The 27,156-nt window shown below is 47.4% G+C and overlaps 2 protein-coding genes across 8 annotated transcripts in view; one reads left to right on the top strand and one right to left on the bottom strand.

Annotated features, from left to right (window-relative positions):
* Positions 1 to 1,100: 1,100 nt before the first annotated feature.
* LOC133145113 (monocarboxylate transporter 2-like) overlaps positions 1,101 to 27,156 on the bottom strand; it is a 29,234-nt gene continuing 3,178 nt past the window's right edge. The window contains exons 3-16 of one of the 7 annotated variants that reach the window (XM_061268225.1): positions 15,820 to 15,898; positions 15,566 to 15,709; positions 15,015 to 15,222; positions 13,989 to 14,172; positions 12,059 to 12,135; positions 10,533 to 10,631; positions 10,322 to 10,406; positions 10,000 to 10,238; positions 8,575 to 8,766; positions 7,250 to 8,268; positions 5,004 to 5,244; positions 4,205 to 4,348; positions 3,305 to 4,093; positions 1,101 to 3,089 (exon numbers count right to left, since the gene is read on the bottom strand). In XM_061268225.1, coding sequence (XP_061124209.1) covers positions 2,830 to 3,089; positions 3,305 to 4,093; positions 4,205 to 4,348; positions 5,004 to 5,220 — 1,410 coding nt within the window. In that variant the 5' untranslated portion in view covers positions 5,221 to 5,244; positions 7,250 to 8,268; positions 8,575 to 8,766; ... (6 more) ...; positions 15,566 to 15,709; positions 15,820 to 15,898 and the 3' untranslated portion in view covers positions 1,101 to 2,829. Of the gene's footprint in view, positions 3,090 to 3,304; positions 4,094 to 4,204; positions 4,349 to 5,003; positions 5,245 to 7,249; positions 8,269 to 8,574; positions 8,767 to 9,999; positions 10,239 to 10,321; positions 10,407 to 10,532; positions 10,632 to 12,058; positions 12,136 to 13,988; positions 14,173 to 15,014; positions 15,223 to 15,371; positions 15,526 to 15,565; positions 15,710 to 15,819; positions 15,899 to 27,156 lie in introns of those variants that run through there. The other 6 variants (XM_061268228.1, XM_061268222.1, XM_061268229.1 and 3 more) reach the window with 6 other exon arrangements.
* lrig3 (leucine-rich repeats and immunoglobulin-like domains 3) lies at positions 12,093 to 23,073 on the top strand. Its single transcript, XM_061268219.1, has 19 exons — positions 12,093 to 12,540; positions 14,835 to 14,906; positions 14,983 to 15,057; positions 18,015 to 18,149; positions 18,212 to 18,355; positions 18,427 to 18,570; positions 18,651 to 18,794; positions 19,314 to 19,457; positions 19,535 to 19,615; positions 19,691 to 19,762; positions 19,837 to 19,908; positions 20,027 to 20,190; positions 20,358 to 20,693; positions 20,776 to 21,057; positions 21,137 to 21,613; positions 21,702 to 21,860; positions 21,931 to 22,071; positions 22,148 to 22,390; positions 22,463 to 23,073. Exons 1-19 carry the CDS (start codon positions 12,356 to 12,358, stop codon positions 22,675 to 22,677), a joined length of 3,285 nt encoding a protein of 1,094 aa, XP_061124203.1. The 5' UTR covers positions 12,093 to 12,355; the 3' UTR covers positions 22,678 to 23,073.

The raw sequence follows: 27,156 nt of genomic DNA, 5'->3' as shown, positions 1-27,156 counted from the left end.
GGTAGAACGTTAATAAAATAAACAGTGGCGGGGGGGAAAAAAAGTCTACACACCCCTATGGGCAGTTTTTCAAAATAAAAGATCATGAATAATTTTAATTGTTAAAAAAAAAAAACACGAGTAGACTGAAATAATGTGGTTGCAAAAGTGTGCACACCCTTTAAACTCATGTTAAATTGAAGTCAGGGCTACTGTTGTGCTTGTAGGAATTACAATAGGGGTGTGTAGACTTTTGCACATTTTTTTAGTAGTACAGTAAATTAGACTGATTTGCATTTTGTAGAAAATCCTACTAAATCCTACGCCGCAAGCTCATGATTGCAAAAGCAAACCATCCACCTGCTTGCCTTTTTTTTTTTTTGGTTTCCGCAGCAACTCCTAAATTCCCTTGTGCTCTGTTGTAAGTTCATTAGCGCGGTTATTGTAATCGCCGGCCGGCAGAGCCACGCAGGGAATAGAGATGCTGTTCTGAAGGTCATATTCATGCACTCTGAGCCCCCCCCCCAGCAGGTACCCCCCCCCCCCCCCCCTCTTTCCCTGAGGTCCGGCTGATCACATAGACCTGCAGAGGCTTATTGTTCTCTCCTCCCCGGTTGACCCTTACTGTCCCATTAAAATCTCGCCTCAAACTCCGCCCGAGGGTCTCCAGCCATCATCGGCGCGCACCGGCTCGCCGAGGCAGAGCATACAGATGAGGCAAGAAAAAAAGAAAAGTGTTTTCTTTTTTTTCCTCTCTCCCTCTGTGCATCTTTTAAAATGTTAACTGTGGCTCACGGAGGTGAGGGCTGGTCACCGGGCAGATTTACTGACCGACTCGCGCTTGATTATTAGTCAGTTTAATGCCGCCAAAGAGCAAGAGGGAGTCACACTTTGAGTCTAATGAGAGACGCGTGTCACATTTCAATGAGCATGTGCACCGACTATTAATGGGGGGGGGGGGGGGGCTCGCATCCATATGTTATGACTCATGGTGCTCATTTCCAACCACTGGCTGCAATTTCAACCAAGAAAATCTCTTTGTATAATTTCATATTTGCGTTCAAATGAATTCAAATACAAGCTGGGTCTGGATTTCTTTCATTTAAAGATGATAAAGACCATTTTTTGACTTGATAAATACTTTATTGATAAGGGATTACCCCCACTTCGAAAAAAACGTTTGCTGGTATCTACACCCGTGCTCTATATTTGTCCTTAGCTTAGCATGAATGGACATTTGCAGAGGTAGTGGAACAATACAATCTGAATAAAGTATTTGGATGGCAAACAGAAAATGACACAAGGAGGGTGAAGAAAATTTGTCTGCTACAGGTTGCACATTATGAGGACAATCTGCAAAGCTTCAGTCTCAGCTATTCACACTTAGGACTCGAAAAAGTCAAATCCAAAATACACACTGATGCCCGGAAATTGAAACAACCCAAGTGCATGTTCGTAATAAAATAAGGCACCAGAGTAAATTGAGATCCTCCCAGCAGCAAATTTGTTCAGTCATCCTCCATTTTTTTTTTTAAATCCTGCAAATTCAACCCAAACCAAAAAAAGTAACAAAAAACAGTTGTTTTGTTTCTAGTTAATATATCGTTCTTCAGAAAATAAATACGCGAGCTCAAATACAAAGAAATATTTGTTCTCTGTTTAACATGGAATAAGAGAACGTCTCGTCACGTCTCCTTCCCCAGCAGCTTTTCAAGCGCGTCACAGCATCAAGAATTCTCACAATAGAAAGCAATAATCCGAATAACCTGATGTACCAGCAGGGGGCAGTGTTGCAAAGCAAACATGATTGTACAGCTTATTTGCTTTAAAAATCTGCATGAAAAAAAAAGGTTTGCATAGTGATTTTCTTTGAATCGACGAGAAAACATTCAAAGTCATACAAAGCACAGTGAGAGTGGCCAAAGTATGAAAATACTGTGTAACACTTAAAAGCTGCAAAATATCGATTTCTATTCTTCAGCTGGCTTTGTTCCGCCATTGATATGTCGACACAGTGGTCAACTTTCATTATTTTTGTGGAAGGCATTTAAAATGTTAATCAGTGGACAGTAAGGAATGAATTTCAGGTCTAAGCGTTGATCACTTCAGTAACAATAAAATTCCATTCTTTCCAGCTTCCACCGGTAGAATATCTTAATTTCATATTCATTTTCAATAAAATCATTCTATATTTCTATTCAAACCACTTATTTAGGGCCAAATATTGCATCTTAAAAAAAAAACAAAAAAAACCGCATTATTTTATTGGAGCTCTCGGGTGTCCCTAATGGAGTGTCCATTCAGTGTCTATTGTTCAGTGTCACGCAGATGGCTTTGGTCATTATTGCCTTATTATTAAAGGCCCTCGAAAGGAGTGTACATTCAATTTCGCATGAATTAAAGGAATAATTGCAGCCTCCTTCTCTAGAGGGCGTCAGAGCAAAACGTTACGAGTGCAAGTCATATTATACAACGAGGAGCTTGCATTTTATTTCCTGCTCGGCGACATACTGCATAAAGGAGGACATTGGCTCGGACAACCAGTCGGAGCTGTTATACGTCCACGCCTTTGCCTTCAAGATATATTCAGGGACAGACGGCGGCTGTTTGCAACACTGCTTAATACCGAATGCTGGACCTTTGAAAATCTGGTTCTGTGTCGGCCCAAAGTGCATTATTTAGATTCAATCGGAAGACGTTAAAAGGTCCAACTTGTGAGATTTTACACATTGTTCTGTACGCTTGATCCTTTGGCAGTTTTGAGTTGCAAGGGGACCCGGAAAAGAGCCAGGTGGAACACCGCGAGGCACTCTCTCGGCTTGATCTGAGGGAAACTTGGAGAAAAAGCTCTTACATGTTGGTTTCCCGCTGCATGGGCTCTCTGCCTTTCTCCTCATCGAGCTTGGCCGGGTCGTCCACTTCTGCCTGCTTCTGGGCCTCGTCGGGATCCTCCGACCCGGCTGGCTTGTACTGCTCAAGTTTGCGCTCGCGCGCCAGAAGTCTGTAGTTGATGAAGTTGCCGATGAAGAGCCAAACGCTCGCTACGATCACGATGACGCCGCAGCAGAAATACATGGATTTGTAATTCTTGGTGACGTCGACCAGTTTCCCTGCGAGACAATAAAAAAAAAAAAAAATGTGCACATGTCTGTATAATGTCGGAATTTGGGACGGGCCCAATTGTTGCTTCGGATAATCGCAGCATTAAACACGTTTGAAAATTACCACTCGGGAAAGTCGCCTCGGGGCGAACGCTGCGGCTGAGCTTCACACAGCTCGTCTAATCACGACATGATGTTGCCGACCTAGAAATTAAACTCGGTACCTGCTATCGGTGGCCCGATGAGGACCGGGCAGCATTCCACAATGGTGGTGAGTCCCACGGCGCTGGAGAACCTGGGCGGCCCGACCAGATCCATGAGACTCTCGAACAGCACCGAGCTGACCATACCGAAGGCAAAACCGAAGAAGATGGCGTAGATCACGAGGCCGGTGTAGGAGCTGGCCAGCGGGCAGAGGATGTGGCACACGCCGTTGTAGAGCACGGCAAAGCTGAAGAAATATTGAATATTGGGCCGGATCCAGCGGGAGTTGGCCAGCAGGCCCATGGAGGGTCTGGCGACCATGTCCACGATGGCCAGGATGGAGAGGAGGAAGGCGGCCGAGTACTCGTCCACGCCCATATCTTTGGCGTAGGCGGTGAGGAACACGATGGGAGCGAAGAAACCCACAAACATGATGACGTTCCCCGACAGGTAGATGAGGAAGCCCCGATGTTTGAAGAGCGACAAATCCAGGTACTTGTTGAGTATTTGCCACGGCGTGAGCTTCACCTTGGCGCTCGCCACCTGCTCCTTCTTCGGCTTGGCGGGAGGCGGGCCCAGGGGCCTCATGAGCGAGCCGGCCACGCAGCAGTTGAGCAGCAACCCGGCCAGGATGAGGAAGCTCCCCCTCCAGCCAAAGTTGTTGAACAAGTACTGGTTGAGCGGGGCCAAGGAGCTGAGGAACACGGGGCTGCCGGCCATGGCCAGCCCGTTGGCGATGGGCCGCTTCTTATAGAAGTACTTCCCGATCATGGTCAGAGCCGGCTGCAGGTTAAACGCCAACCCGAGTCCTGTGCAGGAGGGGGGGCGGGGGGGGGCGGTCTCGTTTTTATTCCCGGCCGCCTATTTCCAGCCGAGGCAGAAGCTCATCAAGGCGGTTAAGTGGATTGCGAGGGACTTACCGCCAATAACGCCGATGCAGAGGTAAAGCTGCAGCACGCTGGTGCAGAAGGACGCCAGGGTCATGCCCACGGCGCACAGGCAGCCGCCCATCATGACGATGGGCCTGCAGCCGTAAGTGTTCACCAGCACGCTGCTGATGGGACCTAGCCAGATGATTGAATCGGGTTAGAAGCCGGGCAACTTTCAAACACAGATCATGTCTCTTATTCACCGTCAGCCATTTTGGAAAGGAATGGTCGACCGCCTCTGAGATAAGCGCTTTTGTTTTTACAAAACCTCCCTCCCCCCTCCCTCCTGTTTGTCTTGGCTTCTTTGCTGCCTCACCCAAAGGCGACTCTCACTCTGTCACTCACTTTCTCTCTCGCTCCAGATTAACGACACGGATCCCACGCTGGCGCACGCTCTGCAGATTGATTTTTTTTTTCCCGACGCCAGAACTATCACACCGTTATGTTTATTATCTTATTACCGCGGATGTCCTTCTGTTTGTCGGATTTCACGTCAAAATATATTTTTGCGGTCGCTATCGCCGCTTTGGCCCGCGACATCGTGCGAACTGCCATCTGGCTATGCGGTAATCCTTTCGAGCGACTACAGTTCTCACCATCTGGACTGATCAACAGCCGGCAAATGTTGCGCAACCTCATAGATTGATTGATTTCTATTGATTCCCGTGTTTCTTCGCGTTTACACGGCGTTTGACATCTCGTAACGTGAATCCGCTCGGCTATGAGGTCACCCGGTGACACCTTGTTGTGTAATTAAATTCCACAGCGGCTGAGTCGCAAAATGTCCGACCTGCGGCGTACATGACGGCGAGCATGATGGAGGAGATCCAGGCGATTTCACTGTAGGAGGCGTCGAAGATGATCTGGATGTCCTTGAAGAAGACGGTGATGGCTTTGGGGAAGGCGTAGGAGAAGCCGATGGAGATGAAGGACGCCAACACCACGGCCCAGCCCCAACCGCCGTCCGGCGGGGGGACGGCGGCGGGGCCCGCGACTGGCGGCGGCATCGCTGGACCGACGCTGGCTCGTCACTGCAACGGGAAGAAATACGAAATTCAGTGTTAAGATGATTTTTTTTTCCTGCAGCGAATATAGGGTGGAGTTGTTTAAATTCCAGTCGCTTAGCGGCTGGCTGTTACAAAGGACCTTTAAGAAACTGCCGGCGGTGCTGTGAGAGGAGGGTGGGGGCATACCAGCAGTCCTGTTGGAAAGCATGTGCAAACACTGACCTACAGTGCTCATTCCTACCTGCGACTGAGCCCCGCCCACCATTCACCTTGACCCCGCCCCCCTCCACTAAGCCCTCAGGGGTAGTAGATGTTCCCCAGTCAAAATGGAGTCTCGACCAACATGAAGGCTTCAAGTAACGACAATGCAAACTGACTATGAATGAAGGCGAGGCCATGTTGGCTGCTCACGCATTTTTTTTTGGAGCAAAGTCCGTCCCAAAAAATCAACACTGGGATCGTGCTGTGTTGTCGTCCTTGGTCAACCTGGAGCGGCAACACCGGGGGATTAAGACTATTTTGAAAGGCTCACATGACCTCATTGGGACACAATGAGAGAAGATGACTAGCTTTAATCACGCTAGTTTCTTTTGTGACACGTAAGACTGTAACAAAGAAGATGGCAGGAGCCCAATAATCAAGCGTGCCTTGAAAACCAAATCAGGTAATTTGTCTAGACTCGAGGGCATTAATTTCTTTGAACCAGATTGGTTGGCTCTCGTTACAGTCATTGACCTTTTTTTTTTTTTAATTTAAGTCAACATTGCATTACCTAATATAACTTCCTGAAGTAACGTGATAAACGTGAAATTATTTATGAGGGTGGTGGTGACGTCACAGCGTGAGGCGATGTTCGGAATTTGCCTAACTGCTACTGAACCTTCGTGACACTCCTGAAATAAAAAAAGCTTCATACACGATAAGACCTTTGTATCCAAACAGGTGCTGTCAACTATGTCCAACTCTACAAAAGGAAACTCGACCTCTACCGGTGAGCGGCGGTTGGCGTTACCCCCGACTGACCCCCCCCCCCCCCGCTCCTGTCGGTCGCCTCTATCTAAGTCACATGGCGCTGAAAGTTATGACATGCTTGCTCGAAAGGAAACCTCAAAGTTGCTTTCGACTAGCAGCAGAAATAGCTCACCATTAGGCCCATGGTAGTAATGTGAGAGCTGATTGAGGAAATCTTTATATAAAAAAATAGGGTTGGTGTCCAGAAATAAAACAGGACAATTTGTTCCGAGTGGCTGTGATTATGTAATTTGATTGATCTAAGTCAAAGACATTTTTTTGGGGGGGGGGGGGGGGGGGGTGGTACAGTATTGACAGGTTCTCTATCAGGTGGTTGTTTGCACAAAGCTGATTTTGTGTTCACAACAAACTTTCTTCAAGTTCATGGAAAGAGGTCCTGCTCTTGAAATCTGATCTACCACCTTCACCCAAAAAAAAAAAAGAAATTCAACTAGTGGGCTAGAAAGAAGTGAAAATGTCACATTGAAATCTGTAAACTGTAAAAAACTTTTTTTTATTTTCCTAATTTTTAAAACTCATACTAAAATAAGCGAATGTAAATGTTATGTAACCGAAAATTACTGTCACTGTGACTAATGTTTACATGGTATATAAAGAGATTAACCACGATAAGGAGTCAGTAGTAGCGGAACTCCGACCTTCCTTTATCTAATTCCCATAGCACGTGACAGGCAAATGTGCCATAAAGTAAAAAGCAAAAAAAAAACGTGAGTCAATAGCATGTGATGTGGCTGATGTAAGGACAGACCCACTGAGGCCTGGTAGTGGCCGTGAGCTCCAAAAATAGCAGCACTTAATTAACTAAAGCTTTAAACGATGCGCCGGGTAGGATTTTCCGGCATAACCAACACGTGAACGCACCACGCATCATCACACGCGCGCACGAATAGAATTAAAACACTAATCTTTGGGATACGTTTCTCATCACAGCCAGGAAATAATAAGAAGCGGAGGTTAAAATAGAGATAAAGTCCAGGAGAGTTGAAGTTTTCTTTACCTTGAAGGAGAATAAAGTCGCGTCTGTGCGCGTCCGCGGATTGGGAGGGCGAGGGGCGGCTGCAGGCTCCGTTGACCTTGGAGGAGACAGATGCCGCTGCTCGGAGCTAGGACATCCGCTGTGTGCGCGTGTGCGTGGGGGGGGGGGACTGTTTGAATTTCCTGAGATGGCGTGACGTGGGACCGGTTGCGCTGCAGAGGGCGGCGCTGTTGCTTACGTTGCTATTTTGGAGTGCGACGCCACTGGTTGCATCATCCCTACTGTACTCTACTGTTGCAGCGCAGGCAATATTTTTGATTCGACTTTAAAGTAGCCGGATTTAACTAAATGGCCTTGAAAATGAAAAAGATCAACCCCTTAATAAAAAATAAAATAAAATACTTTGATGCTATGGTGTTACAAAATAGTGCTGCTAAAAAAACGTCATTAAGTACACGTTGACAAGCTCACGAGTAAGCAAGAGGATTTAGAAAAAAAACCTTTATGAACATTCGTAGAACTAGCACATTATTACGACCGCATTGCCGATCATAATTATAGCCGCTGTAAATCCGCGCCCTCTTGTGGTAGTGAGACGCATGCGCATGACGCGTGCCATCCGGTTCAGTATTCTTATTGGGCGCCAGTGACACATCCCGACAGCAGGGGTCGCTATAAAGCCAGCGCCACCGTCTGAAAGAAGTTGTCCTTGAAGCTCCCCGGTTCTTTATGAGAGCTGTAAAGTTTTTCCAAATGGACCATAAAAACCTACAATCCAATTTATGTTTAATTTTTGTGTTAGGGACCAAATGACAGCAGCTGGGTACTTTTGCCAGTATAAATGTATCACCTCGCAATAACGACGGGGAATATGGTTATCGTAGTCCGATGAGGATTAATCAATCAAGCTGATCAGCGTGCCCCAGTGACGGAAGAGAAGCGCCGTTAGACAAAAATGGATGGGTAGTTTGCCCGAGTGATGAGAGGAAGGAGGACGGAAGAAGCTCTTTCCACACCTTGATGTTTACATCTGCTGTCAGCTGGGGGGGGGGGGGGGGGGGGTGATGACACATGGGGGGGTGATGACACATTTCTCACCTCAACACCTATATATATTTAAATTGCCCTAAAATCTTAAAGTTTGTTGCCTTGAAAGCAAAGGGTAACAAAGCAAAATTCTGGTTTGAAAGATTTTTTTTGCTTCTCAGGTGGTCCATTGATGTGCACAGATCATCGATTTAAATATGTTGATGTGACCCCCCCCCCCACCTCCATCCGACCACCCCCGCCGTGTTCCGTCCAACTGTTTGAGCAGCTGTGTTTTCTTTATCACTGCCGGGACCTACCGCTGGTCCGAGGCGGCGGGAGGGTTAAAAGCCAGGGGAGAGCAGGAGAGCGTGTGAAGGTGGGGGGTCCCGACGTTTTGGAGGCTCTCAGCGGGGTAAGGAGGTCCCGCTGCGACGTGACTACCGCCTTGTTTACCAGAACTCAGAGGCGGTCCGGGCAGAGGAACACACCAGCGCCGTGTGTCGGGAGATCTACAAGTGAGCGGCCATGACAGAAGAATGAGAAGAATGTCATTCAGGCTTTTTGTTCTGCTAGAAAATAAAAATCAGTAAAAGCCTACTAGGGGCAATTAATTGATATTTTTGGATAATCGATTAATCCGTACAAGACCTTCCTTGTTGATCCAAACACTCGTTATATGAGGGTCTCGAATTCCCGCAAGCCTACACATATTTTTTTGTCTTGAATATGATTTAGTAAGATTTCTTTGTAAATAAGTTTCTCCGTGACTTTCTATTAACTCAATTCCAATATTTTCATTGCAATTTGATCACTGACAAATTAAAACTCACATCCTCATGTTGTGTTAGCGATTAAAGTTGTCTGATAACGCTAATCGGATTTGCAGCCTGGGGCAAGAAAACAGCGAGTGCAACAAAAAAAAAAAAAATTGCATTTAATCGATGCCTGATGTTTGCACGCCTCCGACACGGAGGTTTGAAAGATGAAAATGGGATTGCGGAGTGAGCACATTGAGCGAGGTGTCGACACTTTGGATATACTTGAACGCTTTGTTCCCAACACTGTCTCGAGACCTTCTGTTCTCATTTGGAGTGAATGGGAGCATACGTGTGTGTTGAAATTATGGGGTGAAAAGCCATATGTTGACAAATTATGGCCATCAGTCTCTCGGTCAGCGCCCGAGTCGGTCATCCCGTTAATTCCGAGGGACAGACGTCCTCCGCCGGGCCCGAACACTGCCGCACTTATGAGCCCTCCGCACAGCAGACATTTTGTTTGGGACTCGGGGACGTGTAATTGGCGGCCGGCCCGCACAATGCCCGCCTTAACTTGGGCCACTTTGGAGCCTCTCAGCTGCCCGTCAAAAAGTCAACCCCACGAGGCTTGACAACAGCGACACTGTTCTTTCTCTCTCTCTCTCGGGACGTTTTGCAAAACACGGGTCGTATTTGCAACAATCCTCGACGCCCTTTGGATATCATCATAAAATATCGAAAAAGAGCGAAACAAATGACCTGAGAATAATCAAAGTGTTTGATGATTTAAATTTAGATTATTTAATTAATATTAAATGACATTATAGATAATTCTAACGCTAAATTATTACACTAATGCTTCATTGTAAATATTTTTCTCTTTACAAACAACTGACTTATATTGACCAATATTTTCTGAAGCCTGAAAAGTTTTCAGTGAAAACACATATACACTCGTGCATACTGTATGTTTGTACTGGAAGTCACCTGGAGCGAGGCATGCCGGGTAAGCTTTTTTTTTTTTTGGCGCACTGTTGCTATTCTCAGTATCGTTTCTGGCAGTCGGCCACGCTGGGCATTAGTCGCCGCCAACATCTGTGAGCGTGCGTGTGCGCTTCGACGCCGACCGCAAAATCTCTGGCACACTCCGGTCCGCTTTGGGGGTGCGCTTCGGGGTGTATGGGAAGCGTTTGGCAGCCAAAAGAGGATCTATCAAGCAGGCGCCGCTGTGACCAAACAAATCCGGCGGCGGTGGTTAGAAAATAGGATTTTGCCAAGAGAGGAACGCGAGAGCTGGTGTGAACCGTACGTTGCGTTGGAGGTTGTGGGATGTTTTCTTTCAAAGAGGAATGAAGGGTTTATAGGAAGGACGTTACATTGTTGACATGTAGTAGCTGAAAAAAAAAATTGGAGGCTGTTTTGAGTTTTGGGGGAAAAAAATACAAATACGCCTCACATTGCTACTATACTGCCATTTCGGTTTATAGTAAAGTAAAAAAAAAAAAAAAAGTCGATATTACATGAAAGCGGCTGGCGTCCCTCTGATGTTGCTGGAGTTGAAAGCGGCGTCGGAAGAGGAGGCCATGAGGAAGCAATCCCTGTGGATGCTCTCCAAAATCCTGCAAGAGTCCACAGGGATCTAATCAATCACCACAAACAGGCAAAAATACTCCAGCATGCCATTCCTGCAACCCCCCCCCCCCCCAAGGATTCCTGCTGGGACACTGTTGTCTGTTTGTTTTTTCCCCCGCAGTGAGAGGTTAACTCACTGAAATGTGTTGCTCCGCTAAGTCAAATGTGAAACGGGATTTTCTGAAAAGCTTTCCTCGAGCGATGTCTATTATTGAATAAATAAGTAGAACGACAGAAATGTGCAGTCGATAGATTTCGTTTACAACCGCAGTCTGCTGTATTGATCGATTGACAATACAAGTGGAGCGTGATCAAAAAGGCCGCAAACTTCATTTCCTCTTTGCCTTTTTTCTTTTTTTTAAATACAAATGAGTTTGGCCTGGCAGTCTAACGCAGCTGTTAGCAAGGCAATAAAAGCATTCACAAGACCCCCCCCGACCCCCGACCCCAAAACAAAAGAGTAACTTATCACCCGTCACCTGCTTTGTGACATCAAAAAGAACCGCATTACGTGTAAAACGGGTCAGCCAGCCCAGGCGTAAAAAAAAAAAAAAAAAAAGTAGATTGTGAAGATATAACAATGACGTGCGAAGCCACTACAGTTAACCGACGCGGAAACAAGTCATTTAAGGAACTAAACACGGCAACATCAGCTATAGCCCCACTGATAGCGACATGCTACGCTTGCAAAACATTTGCACTCGTCAGTGACCTAATTTGATGATGGTAAAAAAAATTAAGCAGTCAAATGAAGTGCTTGTCGAATCAACACGGTATAAGGCGCTAGTAACTCGATTGCGCTTTTAATCAGTTTCCGTTGTGGTTTGTCACATTTGCGTCCGCGTGTCGAGAGGCTAATGAGGTTGCGTCCTCCCCGCGAAGAGGAAATGCCCACAAAGAGTGAAAATGTGACCTTGCTTAACAGGAAACTGGCCCGGGGGGGGGGACTTTGCAACCATGAATATCCCATGAAGGGGCCTTCTAATGTGGAAATTAAACAGCGCACTCACACACCGTTTTAAATTGTAAATGTATTATTTCAAGCACTGAATAGCAATTAAGACTGCTGTTACGGACTTCACCTCTATAAAAAGGTTTTTGAATTGGCTCTTTGGTGAAATATATTAGTCTATTAAGGAGCAATCAAATAATTTGGGTGTAGGCTAAATTGTCAGATTTTACGCTTCAGGTTAGCATGGAAATGCCTTTATAAAGTGATCAGTGGAAGTTGCTTAATATGATGAGTCTGAGATAATTAAATTTATTATCATTTATATTGGAAAACTATTATGAATAATAAATTGGAGTCATTCAAAAAGCGTCAAAGATATTATTTTAGAATGCTGGTTCACGGCTGAGTTTTAAACTCCATTACCCACAATGCCCCGCGGGCTTTGGCCCCGCCCCTGCTCACCTCTCCCGAGCGTTGACGCTCCTCTGCGGGGATCCTCAACTCCACATAGCGCAACAGCAAGCCAAGAGAAGCGCTCACTAAGAAAAGTTGGACGAAAAGAATGGCTAAGTACGAGACTACCGCCTTTCTTTCCTTTTTCACCATTACAACAGGAAAAAGGATTTAAAAGGATCTATTTGAATCTGCCAGCATTGCAACATTGGAGGATTTTTTTTTGTGCACTTTTTGGGGATTTGTCGCACTGGGAAAAAAAAACAACTTCTGGGGTGTCTTCTGTTTTGGACGGGGAAAGTAAAAATGTATTCATCCAGGCAGCCGCGGACTTTTGCGGGCTCCGTGGTGTTTTTCTTGCTGTTTTGCGGGGTTGCTGGGAACACACGGACGTGTCCCGCTCCGTGCGCTTGTTTGGGGGATCTAGTGGACTGCAGTCGACTGAAAAGAGGACAAATTCCAAACTCTCTCCCGGAATGGACAGTTCAACTGTAAGTTTACCTATTTTCCTCCTTTTTTAATTTTTTTTTTCCGTGAGTTTTACACTCAAATGAGCAGTGGAGGGCGAATTTGGCACTGAGATGATCCACATTCCTCTCCAGTGAAAAGTGGCTGAGGCTTGGAAACCGCATGAGGAGCAAAAAGTGGCTAAACTCGGCACGTATCTTCAAATTTCCCATTAATCTATAACAGGGGGTTTATTTACGTGCCCCTCACAGTGGGGCTCCTGGGGGCCGGATTTTAATTTTATTTTTTTTTTACACATCAATGTGCCTAATCCCCCTCAGTGCCTGTTGGTTTTTTGTTCTTATAAAGGGAAAACAGTGTAGGAGCGAAGTTTTATACACACACTTGGGATTAAAGTTGGTTAAAAATCGGGTTGATTTGCCAAGTGTCAAAATCACGACATAAATCAGACGGCGTGTATTTCTCGACGGTGCTATCTGTTTCTCATTTGTCCACTTGGAAGCAGCCAAAATAGCAAACACAAACTGGCAAGCTCGATATTGTGCTCCACTTTACAGATAATCCATCTTCCGAGTTGTTTTTTTTATAATTGATCTCTCTAAAGCCAGATCATTTTTATTAGCCCGCATTTACTTGCATTTGATTCGAGGCCTTGTCCAAAAAGCCCCTTAACATTTCGAAATTCTTCAGGTTGAGAAGCCGCCGCTGTGGAAACTTTTACGTTCGCCAGAGAAAGCAGACCGAGGTTGCCTCGTAATCAAGACTGGCCTTCCAAAGAAAAGAAAAAAAAAAGTTGTACATGGAGTAAGGGGGGGGGGGGATTTCTTTTCACTCTGGCATGCTAATTTACGAGTGGCTCTCCGGCACATCTTAAAGCCCTTAGACCGGCGGGGCCCCTTTGTTTTCCAGCACCCCATTATTTCTGCTGAATTAGCAACACCAGAGCCATGGTGCTGATTAAGGAGGGGCATGTAGGATTAGTTGGCAATAAAAGTGGGGGGAAGGAGGAGGAGAAAGGGAAAGGAGGCAGCCATGGAAACGTGGGCGCTTGCCTTACAACACATGCTGTCTTTAGTCCCTTTATAGAATTGAAGGGCGCATTGAAGAGCCGCCGACATCCTTTCATCGACTTGTGCGCTCTTCTTTTCCGAAATCATAAACTTTTGACTGCTGGTTTGTTTTTGGAATCACAATAACACAAAAAAATATAAATTAGTTTTATAAATGAGAGGCATAGGATTGGATGTGATGATTTGAAAAATCAACCGGATTGTTTTTTTTTTCCCCAAAATAGTTTTGAGTGGAAGATGCTAGTTTGCTCAACAGCGCCCTTGCTGGTCAGAGCCAAGTAGTGCGCTCCAATTTGCCTCAATCAATCCTCGCCAAATGAGATCGAATTCACTTTTCAGCATATATCAGTCCAAAAGAAAATCTGTGGATCTTTCAAGCAAGGTGTAACTCCTCTACTCACTTTTCAGCTGCTGATAAGCGTGGCGAGTAGCGTGTTGTCGCGGAAGACGCAGGCCACGGCTTGCATATGCCGTGTTATCTCGCCGTCCACGCCAGCCTGGAAGTGGAAGTGTCGGAGCTACTCGGGGTTTTATCTCGGCCTTTCGTGATAGGACGCCGTTCCCATCTGGCCTCCAGGAGTGGAACTAGAACAACAACAATAATGATCAGAACGCTTACGTTCTTTGAAAGGCTCAATTGTGATTTCATTTCACAGCAAAATGGAAAAAAAAAAAAAAAAAGCAGGCCGGCTGAAATTTCGACAGAGGTGTAGCTTGTGAAGACATGACGAGGTTCCTCCCCTCCTTCCAGTGTAACTTGATGGATTCCAGATGAGGGAGGCAGCAAGAGGGGGAGGAGGAGGTGTAAAGAAAAAAAAAAGGGGGGGGGGGGTCTGGCACCACGGTGTTGATGGTGCGCAGCCGCGGCAAGAACTCCACGACTTGACTTTGGAGATTTTTTCCCAAAACATGATACGAGTAGTATCGTCCGAGGCTAAAACCTCGAGTCCAAATCCATCGTCAGGTTTGGACTTCCTCTCAAAAAGTCGGCCCTGAGCAGCGGCTCCGTTTGTTGCTTTTGGCCGGATGCGCCGACGCGGCCTGGAGATGAGGCCAGCCGCTTTGGCGTGTTCTTTCTCGTGTCGGAAGGACAGAAGGGGAAAAAAAATTCTCACAAAAGTCATTTCTACAAATACTTGGAAAGAATTATTAGGAGTCAAAAAAATAGGCACATTTTTAAACAGTGTTGCCATGGTTACCTAAATCAAGTAATCCGTGAAGTAACTAAATTTTTCTCCCTTTTTTAGGGACCTGAGCCATAATAAATTACAGGTGCTCGACAGCACTTTGTTTTCCAAACTGCGACATCTGAACGAAATGTAAGTACGACGACGACTTCATTGGTCGTCTCATTGTGCTTCCTAACCGTCTTTTTTTTTTTTTGGTCTTTCGCAGCAAGCTGAACCACAACGAACTGGATTCGATACCTGACTTGGGTCCGTGCGCGTCCAACGTCACCACGTTGATTCTGTAAGTGAAAGCGTCGAGGTCCTGGCCGGAGCTTGTTGGCTGAGTCGGTTCCCAGACTGGGCAGTCGCAGACATGGCAGCGGGCCCCAGACGGGTCACGTGGTCCAAAACGGATGCCAATGGAAATGTTTTGTTTGGTGGCTCCTTCTGCTGATGTATTTTTAACCTGCAGAGAAAGAAAAGATGGCAATCAGTAATGGCGGCTTGAGTGTAAATTACGTTTTAGTGCGCCAGTGAAGACTTTGGATTTTTTTTTTTCTAAACATCACGAGTACGTGCTTTTTCCCGACAACAGGCGATATCATTGTGTGAAACCTTAACGAGCGTCTTTGCTTTTCTTCGGCACGTCTCAGCGAAGCAACGGGCGTGAAGTTATTTCCAAAGAATGTATCCGTACGTCTCCCGGCCCGATGAGGCGTGCGCCTCGTCAAGCCCCGACACGAAGCCGCGCGGCCGCCGGGGGGCGTTCGCTTGGCAATTTGTTTCCGAGTTTACTGCTTGAACGTCACCTCGGGCTATGGATTGTCTTTTCCGAAGCGGATTAGATGGTGGCTCGGATTCCTTTCACTGAATTCTGCCGTCTGGTGAAGTTGCAAAACAACCTTGTTGATCTTTTCTTTTCTCTCAGCGTTGTCAATCCAAAGTGTTTGCATCTGGCGGCGGCGGGAACATACAGTAATTCTTTTCGAATGTGTTGAAAGCAAAATGAAATGCAAGAGCGACCACAAAGTTAAAGTCGAACAAAAAAAAAAAATGCTCTCACCCTCTTCTTCAGATTGTACTTTTTTCTCTTCCGTGGAAGGTTTTTCCTGAATTTCTCTCCCTCCTTCGATTTCTCCGAGCTGGGAGTAAAGAAGGGAGGGGGGGGTCGGGGTATCAAATAGCACCTATTCAAACAGCCAGTCAGACATAGCGGCAGCTCTCGTCGACATCCTTGACCTCGCCGCTTGGAGTAAAAACAAACGGCAATAACTCTGCAGCTGGTAGTAATTGAGTCGTGATCATCTTAATTAATTGAACCGTTTCCCAGGAATTTATGGAAGGGGGGGGGGGGGTCTACAAAATCCCCAAGCCCGTATTGCAGTGAATGAGCTGTAGATCTCAGGTCTGATTAGAAGTTCACGAGGGGTTAACGTGGAAAAAAGGAAAACAATTTCGGATGAGACTCTCGGAATCGTCTTGTGGGGTAAAAGTCGTTCACCTTGGACGAGCTTTTTGTCTTTTCAAACTCCCCAAAAGCTGATCATCGGCTGGCGTGAGATACGGACGAGCGTTTCCACGGCAAGTCCTGGTTTTCATTACAGGCGCCACTGCAGCGAGAGCGAGTCGTCAGATGGCTCCTCAAAACTCAGTTCTCCTTCCAATAGGAAATACCATACACACACAGTTTTAGCAAAGGCAACCTCAGCACTGGCGCAGCTAGGATTTTTTTCCTTGGGGGGGCCAGGGGGGGCATGTCCCATTAAGGGGGAGCCAATTTGCCTTTGTCGATAATACCAAAAAAAAAGCTGTTATTGACTTCAGGTCATCGAAATTGCGAGCATCATTTTTGACGATCTGGGTCAAGGACTCCCGAGACAACCCCGAGAGAGAAACTGGAAAGACCGGTTCTTTCGAGTCTTTTTCTCTCAGCGGCCGGTCAAAGGGAACACGAAAACTGAGATACAAGGTGGTGTGCGGCGCTTTTGTTTAGGGGCTGGGGGGCGCTAAGCCCTTTGCAAATCGCCCAACAAAGAAACTGCCTGTGTCATTTTATTGCCGACAACGATCGGGATACGAGCTGGTCTTCAGGAATCCTCGCGCCGCCGAGGTTCCAAATCTCGGCCGCATCTTTAGTCATGCTATCTCGCACCCAGCGTATTGCCAACCGCTGTCTTTTTCTTCGCTGGGCTCCACGCTCCGATTCAGACTCGGAGGGGGGAGTGACGTGCTCGGCTGGCTCTTATTCCAGCGTCGCCCTCGCAGTCCAGCCAAAGTGCCGCCAGAAATGACCAGACTACGAGAAATGTTCCACGTCACGATTGTTTACTGGTGATGTCTGTTTCAAGGTCGATGCTAATACAACATGCCAAATATCGGCGCTGATAATCGATTATCGGCCCAGTCGCATATCGGCCTATCTCTACTTATTACATCTCAGTTTTCCCAGATTCTTATTTCATGCTGCGTCAAAGCACTAATTAAGCGAGCAACCACGAGTACTCCACCAACAGCGTTGGAACCAAAATGAAGGGTTGCAAAAAAAAAAAAAAAGTTACAGAACCAATTTTCTATGGAAAAAAAGTTTTCCCATGCCGTGTCAAGCAAGTTAACGTCATAGCGCTCACGCAAACCATTTTGTCCCGTCGCTCACCCGATTAAAATATTCCCACAATCAAATATTAACAAGACCACATCCCGAATTAAACCGACATTATTAAACTGTCTTCACTTTTTTTTTTTTGCTAGGTAATAAAGAGGGATCTGAAAAACTAACAGTAAGGTGTATCTGGCGGAGGGGTGAAGCGGGAGGGGGGCAATGAATACTGAAAACGAGGCCTGTCGTCTGGTACATTGGAGGGAATTCCTAGACCCCGCCCCCCCCTCCCGACGCACAAAGAAGGCACTGTACAGCCTCTGTTTATAACCAAGCAGTCCCCACACTGCAATTTAGGAGGCGTGCTGCTCAGGAAATTGCCGGCCTCTGCCAAGGCATGCTTTCACTCAGGGAATGGTATTCATCAGCCAAGTAATTGGCAGCTTACTTTTTTTTTTTATTAATACCTTGTTGGTAATGACCTTATAAACAAAATAACACGTCACGAAAAAGAAGCATTGATCCGTTTGGGTAATTGGTTGAAAAACGGCGGCCATGACGGTCGGTCGATAAGCGTTAGCTAATTGAGGAACTCGAGCGTGCGTGGCAAGGCGAGACACGGCTGCCGTCATTTATTGGAGCGATGGTGTCTGTGTTTTCAGAGCAAACAACAGGTTATCCAAGATGGCCGCCGAGCAGCTCAGGCCTTTCCTCGCCCTGGAAACGCTGGACCTCAGCAACAACAACATTGTGGAAATCAAGGCCAACTCTTTCCCCGTTTTGCCTCTCAAGAACTTGTGAGTCGTCCCTCGCAGACGAGAATTTGGTCACGCGTTAACATCTGCGACTCGTTTCGCAGATTCCTCAACAACAATCGCATTTCCTCGTTGGAGACGGGCTGCTTCGGTAACCTGTCCAACAGTCTTCAGGTTCTCAGACTCAACCGCAACCGTCTCTCCTCCATCCCGGCCAAAATCTTCCAGCTGCCCAATTTGCAACACCTGTAAGATTTTTTGACAGATTTTCGAGCAAATCTTTTTTGAAAGATAACCGATCTAGCGTGCCGTGTTTCAGGGAGCTAAGCCGGAATCGAGTGCGCCGGGTGGAAGGTTTGACCTTCCACGGTCTGCAGGCCCTTCGCTCTCTGAAGATGCAGAGGAACGGCCTGACTCGCCTCATGGACGGGGCCTTCTGGGGCCTCGGCAACATGGAAGTCCTGTAAGCGCTTCGGCGAACCCATCCGGGTCCTTCAAATCCTCCGAGTGTTCCGAGCGGAGTTTTGCGTGTGGTCCCGGCAGGCAGTTGGACTACAACAACCTGACGGAGGTGAGCAAGGGCTGGCTCTACGGCCTGCTGACTCTGCAGCAGCTCCACCTCGGCCACAACGCCATCAGCAGGATCCGAGCCGACGCCTGGGAGTTCTGCCAGAAACTCAGCGAGCTGTGAGTCCTGGCCCCTCCTGGCTCCTCCTGGCTTTCCATTCACTCTGTCAACTGGCAACACTTTTCTCCTCACGCCGTGGATGCCAAGAGCACAAATACACGCACGCTAAAAAACAATGCTACATCTTAGCACTTTATGCTAGCAAATTGTTTACGAAACGATGATGCAAGACTAGCGGATTGCATTGCTTTTGTTGTGACTGCTGTTTATAGTGTGGAATTTTTTATTTTTTTTTACACTCAGAGGTGGTTGTTGTTGTCGCCCCCTCCCCTCCTCACCCACTCCCCTCCCTTTTCACTCACTGTTATCACAAAAGCGGCAAGTAAACATGCCGCCAGTCGGCCGGGAACGGACTCGGCTATCTGATTTGCTCTCGGCCTATCGGGGAAACATCGCCGTTGCCAACTTTGATGTCCTCTCACTCACATTAAATACCAGTTCATGAAAGCAACAGAGTCCTAATTGGTCCTAATGCCCCTGTGGTGCTCTTCCCCACCCCCCCCCCCCTCCCTTCACAGGAACCTTTCTTCCAACCACCTGTCCCGACTGGAAGAATCCAGTTTCGTGGGACTCAGCTTGCTCGACGAGCTTCACATCGGGAATAATCGCGTTAGTTTCATCGCCGACGGAGCATTTCGAGGCCTCTCCAGCCTCCAGACGCTGTGAGTGGCACTTTTGTAGCAAATTAAATTCCGGGCCAAGTTTTGAAATGCGTTCTCAATGTGTCTTTTCTGCAAAGGGATCTTCAATACAATGAAATCTCCTGGACCATCGAGGACATGAACGGGCCTTTCTCAGCGTTGGACAATTTGAAGAGAATGTAAAGTTTAGGATCACTGGAAAATCTTGATTTGGGTGGGAAATGTGAAATTGATCAGTGGGGTTTTTTTTGCAGATTTTTACAAGGAAACCAAATCCGATCAGTTACCAAGAAGTCCTTCTCTGGCCTCGACGCTTTACAGCACCTGTGAGTCCATCGTAATTTTGTTTTCCCGCGCACTTTTGAATTCCTAACCTAACGTTTCTGCTTTTTCTCTCCAGCGACTTAAGCAATAACGCCATCATGTCCATCCAAGCCAATGCTTTCTCTCAGATGAAAAATCTTCAAGAGCTGTATGTCTTCTTTGCATTCTGCTTCAAATAAATAAACATCATTGCTAACCGGTCTTAATTCTACTCAAATGAAACATTTCTGGATCTTTCTCTCCCCCCACCACCCACTCCCTGACAGGCGACTGAACACCTCCAGCTTGTTGTGCGACTGCCAGCTCAAGTGGCTTCCAGTCTGGGTGGCAGAACAAACTTTCCTCCCGAGCGTCAATGCCAGCTGCGCCCACCCGCAGATGCTGAAGGGCCGCAGCGTCTTCGCCGTTGGCCCCGAGGAGTTCGTGTGCGGTGAGCAAAGCGTTTACACTGGAGAGCAACTTTGCCCGCACACCGTCACGCCTCAAAAACAGCCATTTATACCCCCCCCCTTTTTTTCCATTTACGAACTGACCCAGATTGTCCAATATTTCCCCTCCCCTGACTCCAACCTGATGGAAATGTACTTCTCCCCGCAGACGATTTCCCAAAGCCTCAGATCACCATTCAGCCGGAGACCCAGTCGGCTCTGAAAGGATCCAACGTGACCTTCGTGTGCTCGGCCGCGAGCTCCAGCGACTCGCCTATGACCTTCGCCTGGAAGAAAGACAACGAGGTCCTCAACGACCCCGAGATCCACAACCAGGCCCACTTGAGGGTGCAGGGAAGTTCCGGCGGCGAGACCGAGGTGACGGAGTATACGACCACGCTGCAGCTGCGTGACGTGCAGTTCTCCAGCGAGGGGAAATACCAGTGCGTCATCTCCAACCACTTTGGATCTTCGTACTCCACCAAGGCCAGGCTCACGGTTAATAGTAAGTTCGAAAAGTCGGGATGCAAATCTTGTTAACCCAAAGTCCAGCAAGAATCAGATTTTCTATCAACTTGTGTTCCCAGTGCTTCCTTCCTTCACCAAAATGCCGACGGACTTGAGTATCCGCGCCGGAGCGACGGCCAGGCTGGAATGCGCCGCGGTGGGTCACCCGTCGCCTCAGATCGCCTGGCAGAAAGACGGCGGCATCGACTTCCCCGCCGCCCGCGAACGCCGAATGCATGTCATGCCGGAGGACGACGTCTTCTTCATGGTGGACGTCAAGACGGAGGACATTGGGGTTTACAGTTGCACTGCTCAGAACATCGCCGGGGCCATTTCGGCTAATGCTACGCTAACGGTTTTAGGTAAGTGAGAAGACACTCGGAAACAAGGCTCTTGGTCTTTAGGTATTTCATCACGTTTTTTTTCCGACCCTTTTTGTAGAAACGCCCTCTTTCCTACGACCGCTTATGGACCGCACGGTAGCCAAGGGCGAAACGGCCGTACTCCAATGTATCGCCGGGGGCAGCCCCGCTCCGAGACTTAACTGGACCAAAGACGACAGTCCTTTAGTGGTGACCGAGCGCCATTTCTTCGCCGCCGCCAATCAGCTCCTCATCATCGTGGACGCCGCCGAGGCGGATGTCGGGAAGTACACCTGCGAGATGTCCAACGCTCTGGGCACCGAACGGGGGAACATCAGGCTCTCCGTCATACCCAACCCAAATTGCGACTCTGGAGCCCAGGGAGGGATCGGGGTCGGGGTCATCGGCGGAACGGGCTCGGATGACGACGGCTGGACCACGGTGGGCATCGTCATTATAGCCGTGGTGTGTTGCGTCGTTGGCACCTCGCTAGTGTGGGTTGTGATCATCTACCACACTCGAAGGCGGAACGAGGACTGCAGTGTCACCAACACCGGTACGTACCGACGTCCTTTCTCGGAAAGCCATGCAATCGCGCTCGAATATCTCTAACGAGTGTCATGGTGGCCACTATTGTTTTACAGACGAGACCAACCTGCCAGCAGATATCCCAAGCTACCTCTCCTCTCAAGGCACTCTTGCGGACCGCCAGGATGGCTACATCCCATCTGAGAGCGGCAGCAGCCATCAGTACATGGCCTCATCCATTAGCGGCTTCTACTTGCAGACCAAAGACATGAATGGTACGAGAGCCTTCCTTTGGTTGAGAAGAACCACAGGCTGAAGTTTCTGACATGGTTGTCTTCCGTCCAGGTCTTTGTCAGCTGGATACAGGAAGTGAAGCAGAGATGGAAGCGGCGTCCATCGACCCTCTTCTCTGCCATTACCAAGGTCCGATAAGCACACTGCTTCGCCGAGATTTGTACCCGACTGAATTGGCCGAGGTCTACACAGGTCCGCACGACTTTTCAACTCAACATCTCCGCCACCATGTCTTCAGTTTGTGTAAAATCTCTTTTCTTATCCTCAGGGTGCTCCGTTGACCCAAGACCAGTTTGCACCGAGTCCTACAGTGGAAGTCTGACCAGACCTAAAAGACAGGACTACCTTCTCTCGGAGCCCTTTGACCTTTGCTCCTCTACGATCCTGATGCAGCTCCCCAATGCCAGTCTCCACCTTGGCCCCTCTCATCAGCAGACCGGCCGCCGACCATCCATGGAGGAGCTAGAACCGTCCGACTACGAGTGTCCGCCTCCTTACAACAGCTTCATGGGTAGGTCTCCGGACCAAAAACCAAACCTCCCTAAAGGTCCCTGGCTTCACTCATCCAATTTTCCTCATCTAGGCACGTTTGGGAAATCGCCCTGGAGGCCTCAGCAGGACTTGTACTCGGGATGCGGCGCACCTCCGACGACGTGTAACGAAAACCCTTACGCTGGCGTCGACACGGAGTCGGATCGCGAAGAGGACAACTCGGAATCAGAGCAGAGCCGCAGCGTTTACGAACAGCCGTTTGACAGCAACAGGACGGACTTTTCTCAAAACGGAACGAGCTGTTAGCTGAGAGACTCATTTTCCATGAAGAGATGACCAAATAGTTTGAAAATAATACTTCTACCTCACTGAGCCGACACCTTTGGAATGAAACAAGTGAATGTAAACGAGGACATTCCAACAAAAAAGTACAAGCATCTCTAGGAAGCCTTGTGCTTTTTGGAAACAGCTTCACTAGATGAATATAAACATTTTATAGAAATATTTTATATTTTGTAAATTGTATATAAACAGATTACATTATTTTTGCTTAACGTCTGTCATGTAAGGGAATGTTGCCGCGCCCAGCCAGTCCAGTTACTCCGAGTTTTTTTATTTTATTTGGTTATGTGCTTTCAATGAAGCAATGTTTTGCACATATGTAAACAGAATAAAAACACCCGAATGTGTGCTGCTGCTACATTCACTGGAGAGGAATTTTTTGCTTTTTGGTGTCCAGCTAAACTAAGCTAGCTTAGTTAAGATAGCCAAAATAAGCTAGCTTAGTTTATAAGAAGCAAGATACGACGTCCTTTTTGCGATAAATCCCCCGCAGTTCCAACGTCGCGACAGCATATTAGCTTAGCCTTAGCGCCACTTTGTTTGGCTAATGACTCATCGCCCTTGACTGCCTCCCACCCTCATCTGCCAGCCTCGCTCTGACTCTGTGGTTTGTTGTTTCAGGCCTCCCTCTTCTTCAACTAAAGGGGAAGGGCGGGCTGTAGAAACTTGCCCTTGGAAATTGTCTTTAGATTTGTAATCGTATATAAGAGCTTCTTAAATTGAATTTAGCGGCCCTCCTCATGGTTTGTTGAAGCACACCTGGTCTGGCTAGCTTGTACGCCGTTTAGCCTACTGCAAAGGAATGAGGGGGACTTTGTTGGAAGTCTTGCCAGTCCTTTTGGGAAAGGCGGCGATTAAGGCGAGATGGTGGACACGGCCAACACCTGGGAGACATCTGCTGGCGGAGGAACATTCGAGGCTTTTAGGTCAGACCGAATCACGCAGAAGTGAAACCCAATCAGACGGCTGGAGAGAGTCATTTTCAGAAAAGGCGCCACAACAATTGAGATAAAGGGGTAAAAAAAAAAAAACCCGAAAGGGCAGTTAATGGTCAATATGAAAGTTAATCAAACAAACAAATCATTTTGCAGTCCAAAATGAGACATGGGCTCTATTAAAAAGTCATTTGCGTGGTCTTAGTCTGGAGAGCGCCAAGCTAACCTGGCCCGGCAATTATGTCATTAAAATGATTTTCTGCATTTATGTATAAGGTCGGTTCTGGTGAATCCACTCTCGTTGGGTGTTTGCGCACGGCAAACTGGGCATGTTACAATTAGGAGGGCGGCTGTTATTCCCCCGCAAACACTCTCCGTAATGGTTTATTTACTTGTTAGGGGAAAAAGTAAAATCCAGGGTACAGCTAGCTTCTCTGTGGATCTGAGAAGGGAGGAAAAAAAAAAACACAGGGGAGTAGTTTTCCCTTCTTTGATTCTGGAAACAGGAAGTTGATGGCTGGCAGATGACTGATGGGAGTCCCGGTCAGGGATCAGAGTCCGGTTCGGTCTGGTCCTTAGGCTAGCCTGCCCTCTTGTACCACCGGGCAGGACACAACTACAGCCAGACTTTGAATTTTTGCAGCTAATTTCTCTTTATTACTGCCAGATGTGGTGACGCGCAGACAGATGTTTATGATATCAAATAGCTACAGGCGGCTTGCAGGAACGATTATTTCTCCGCTCAGGAAACCTGCCGGGGGGACCCGGACTTTTATGATCTTTGAGCTTGTTGCGACATTTGCAAAAAAAAAAAATCACCTCGAAATGCAGATTTTGAAAAAAAAATACGAGGAATGCGAGGTCACGGTCACTTTGACTTGGAGGCGATGACGGATAAAGATTTGTGTTCTGTCCGCTCACGGTTTGGGTTTTGCCTCGTAGGAGATGAAGCATTCGAACTATTCAGAGGTTATCTTGGACCATGTGGGAATCACAGAAATAGCCCCGCTTGGTACAAACAGCAGCTGACTTTCGGTTGAGCTCGAAAGCCGCACGAGTCCCACGCTCGTATAAACGTTCACACAAGTCGTCATCGGAGGATCTCGGGAAATTTTTTTTTTTTTTAAATCCCATTGGACCATCTCTCTTTTTCAATCCAGCCACCGCTCTTTGTATAATTAAAAGCACATAGGAGGACTTTGCATCGTGCAGATGTTGCCATAAATCAGGAGTTGGCCCCGCCTCCGCAACTGGCTGCCTGACAAATGCTCGGCAATAATCCCAAACCCCCCCCCCACCCCATTTGAGAAAAAAAAGAGGCAGACAAGAAAGGAAAAAACTTCTCGCCGGCTCCTCGTAACTCTTTGAGAACTATTGTAAAGTCTCAGTCATGTCGGCGCAGGTGGACAACTGGGCGACCGTAAAAGTAGAAAGAAGGGACAGCTTTCACTTTTCTAATAATGTTGGAAGCTGCTCACCAGGGGGGGGGGCGGGGCCTCAAGTGTGACTAATTCCACACAAATCTGCGGCGCTAAATCACTCGGGTTGCCTTCATGTCCGGATGGCGCTAAGCAAACTTAATGGGCATGAATCATGCTCTCAAGGGCACAGAGGAAAGGCGCGTTCAGCGTCCTGCTTTTAGCCTAACGCGAACAATTCAAATAAAAAAATAAAAAAATGCACAAACTGGCTTTATGGGCCGAGTGTGTGTAAAAGAGGCTCCAAGTATGTTGTAGCTCTGAATGGAACGCAGTCAGCTCTTGAGGTTTTGGGGGAGTGTGTACTTAGGATGGTGCGAGGCCTTGAAAGTGATGAGCTCGGGGGATTTTACGAGCAAGACGCTGACAACAAAACACCCGAGGCCCCCGCGGCTGCACCTGGCACAATTTCACAATGCTTGTCTTCACTTTCCGTCAAATACTTCAAACTGCCGATTGGTATTCACGCAATGCAATCATACTTTAGATGCCAAAGCGAGAAACCACGAGATTTTCCAGATGTTGCTCTTCCAAAATAGAAATTCCTTCAAAGATCAGGAGATGCCCAAAAGACTATTGCAACTAACAAATGTTTGGGATCTCCATTTTTTTTTTTATAACAAGCCACACAAGGAGACAAATGGGCGTGAAAGTGACCTTGCAGGTTTGGTTTGCATACCAGGTGGTTTCCGTTCACCCTGTCAACACCATCTCAAGCTTCGGCCTCGTCGCATTCCTCAGAATGGTGCAAAGTCGCTTCTGGCAAAGCCTTCGATTATTTTCTTTGTATCTTTGACGCCATATACGAGAATGAAGACAGGGGTGTGTAGAGTTTTTAGAGTACATCTTGTAGCCAACATTTGCTACACGCTAATATAAATAAAGCTGCTCCCCCTTTTCCTGCTCAATCATCAGTCGTCACCTGACCTCACGCCTCCTCCTCGCAGAATCAACATTTGGCTAGTGGGTCACACACAAGAATGGAGTGTGTGCTTGACCCCTAAGACATGCAATTAAAGCTTGATTGGGAAGCAAACTGTGGCTGGCACAAAACAGCCTTTCGGTGATCAATTGATATTTAAGGAAAAAAAAGAAAAATGTTGCATTTCCTCAATCTCCATTTACTGAGCCCACCAAAAGTCCCGAGTAACGCCGTCCGTGGGAATGACGGGAAAAGCCTCGTGTTGACAACGTGCAAACAAACACAAAAGGTTTTTTTTTTTATTTCGGGCCCGGTCGCCTGTCGACAGCTCAAACAAATGAAAGCAAAAGGAAGGAATGGGGGTGGAGGAGGAGAAAGACCAACATGACACGCAAAAAAAAAAAAAGGGAGGGATATCTTGAGCCTTTTTTGTTGCTGCCTGAGAGCTCTTTGTAGAGGCTCAAATCTGATAACAGGGTGTGAGTGTTTTCTTAAGTGAACCTCTCTGCTGTTTGCTCACATCCGGAACCCGTCAAATGGGCTTTGCAAATTTGGATGAGTGGCCTGGCCCTATCTTTATCTTGTTTGCTTCGGTTTCACTTAATTCGGTCGGAAAAGTTAGCAGGTTTTCGTTACCGGGCAGACAAGGTATCGGGTAGTCGCGACGACTGCCGATATTATCCGATCGACACCGACAAAAAAAGTAAAAGATGTGATATCAGCAGAGCATATATCAGAGCAGAAACATAAAGGCTCTTTTCATAAGCCAAGACGTCGGTCGCGCTCCCCGAAAGAAACTGCTGAGAACACAAACGTAATCCGTCGCGCATTTCGCATATCTGTGTTGAAGGGGCCCACCCAGAAGAGCAGCTCCAGCCATTTGTCTTATTGCCTTTTTTTTTTTCCGGTTAGTACCACATGAGAAAGAAAAAAATCTCTCGAGTTTTCCACCAAATGTGCCAGCGAGACATAAACATGGCCCCGGCGGACTCGGCCGGCGCTCCTTCCTCAATGGTGCGTTCCGTTTGCATGCTTCCTTTTGTTTGCTCCCGATTCAATAAATAAACCGTTTGAAGCCACGGACAATATCGTTTTCACGGCAACACGG

This window comes from Syngnathus typhle, linkage group LG21 (assembly GCF_033458585.1).
Source record: "Syngnathus typhle isolate RoL2023-S1 ecotype Sweden linkage group LG21, RoL_Styp_1.0, whole genome shotgun sequence".
NCBI lineage: Eukaryota > Metazoa > Chordata > Actinopteri > Syngnathiformes > Syngnathidae > Syngnathus > Syngnathus typhle.
This window is presented reverse-complemented; position numbering and strand designations above follow the sequence as displayed.

Bases quoted from the DNA above. Each gene is read 5' to 3' on its own strand.
- lrig3 (XM_061268219.1), top strand. From the start codon at position 12,356: ATGTATTCATCCAGGCAGCCGCGGACTTTTGCGGGCTCCGTGGTGTTT. The intron at 15,058-18,014 runs GTAAGTGAAAGC...CTGTGTTTTCAG, and splicing joins AACGTCACCACGTTGATTCT to AGCAAACAACAGGTTATCCA. The intron at 19,458-19,534 runs GTGAGTGGCACT...TTTTCTGCAAAG, and splicing joins CTCTCCAGCCTCCAGACGCT to GGATCTTCAATACAATGAAA.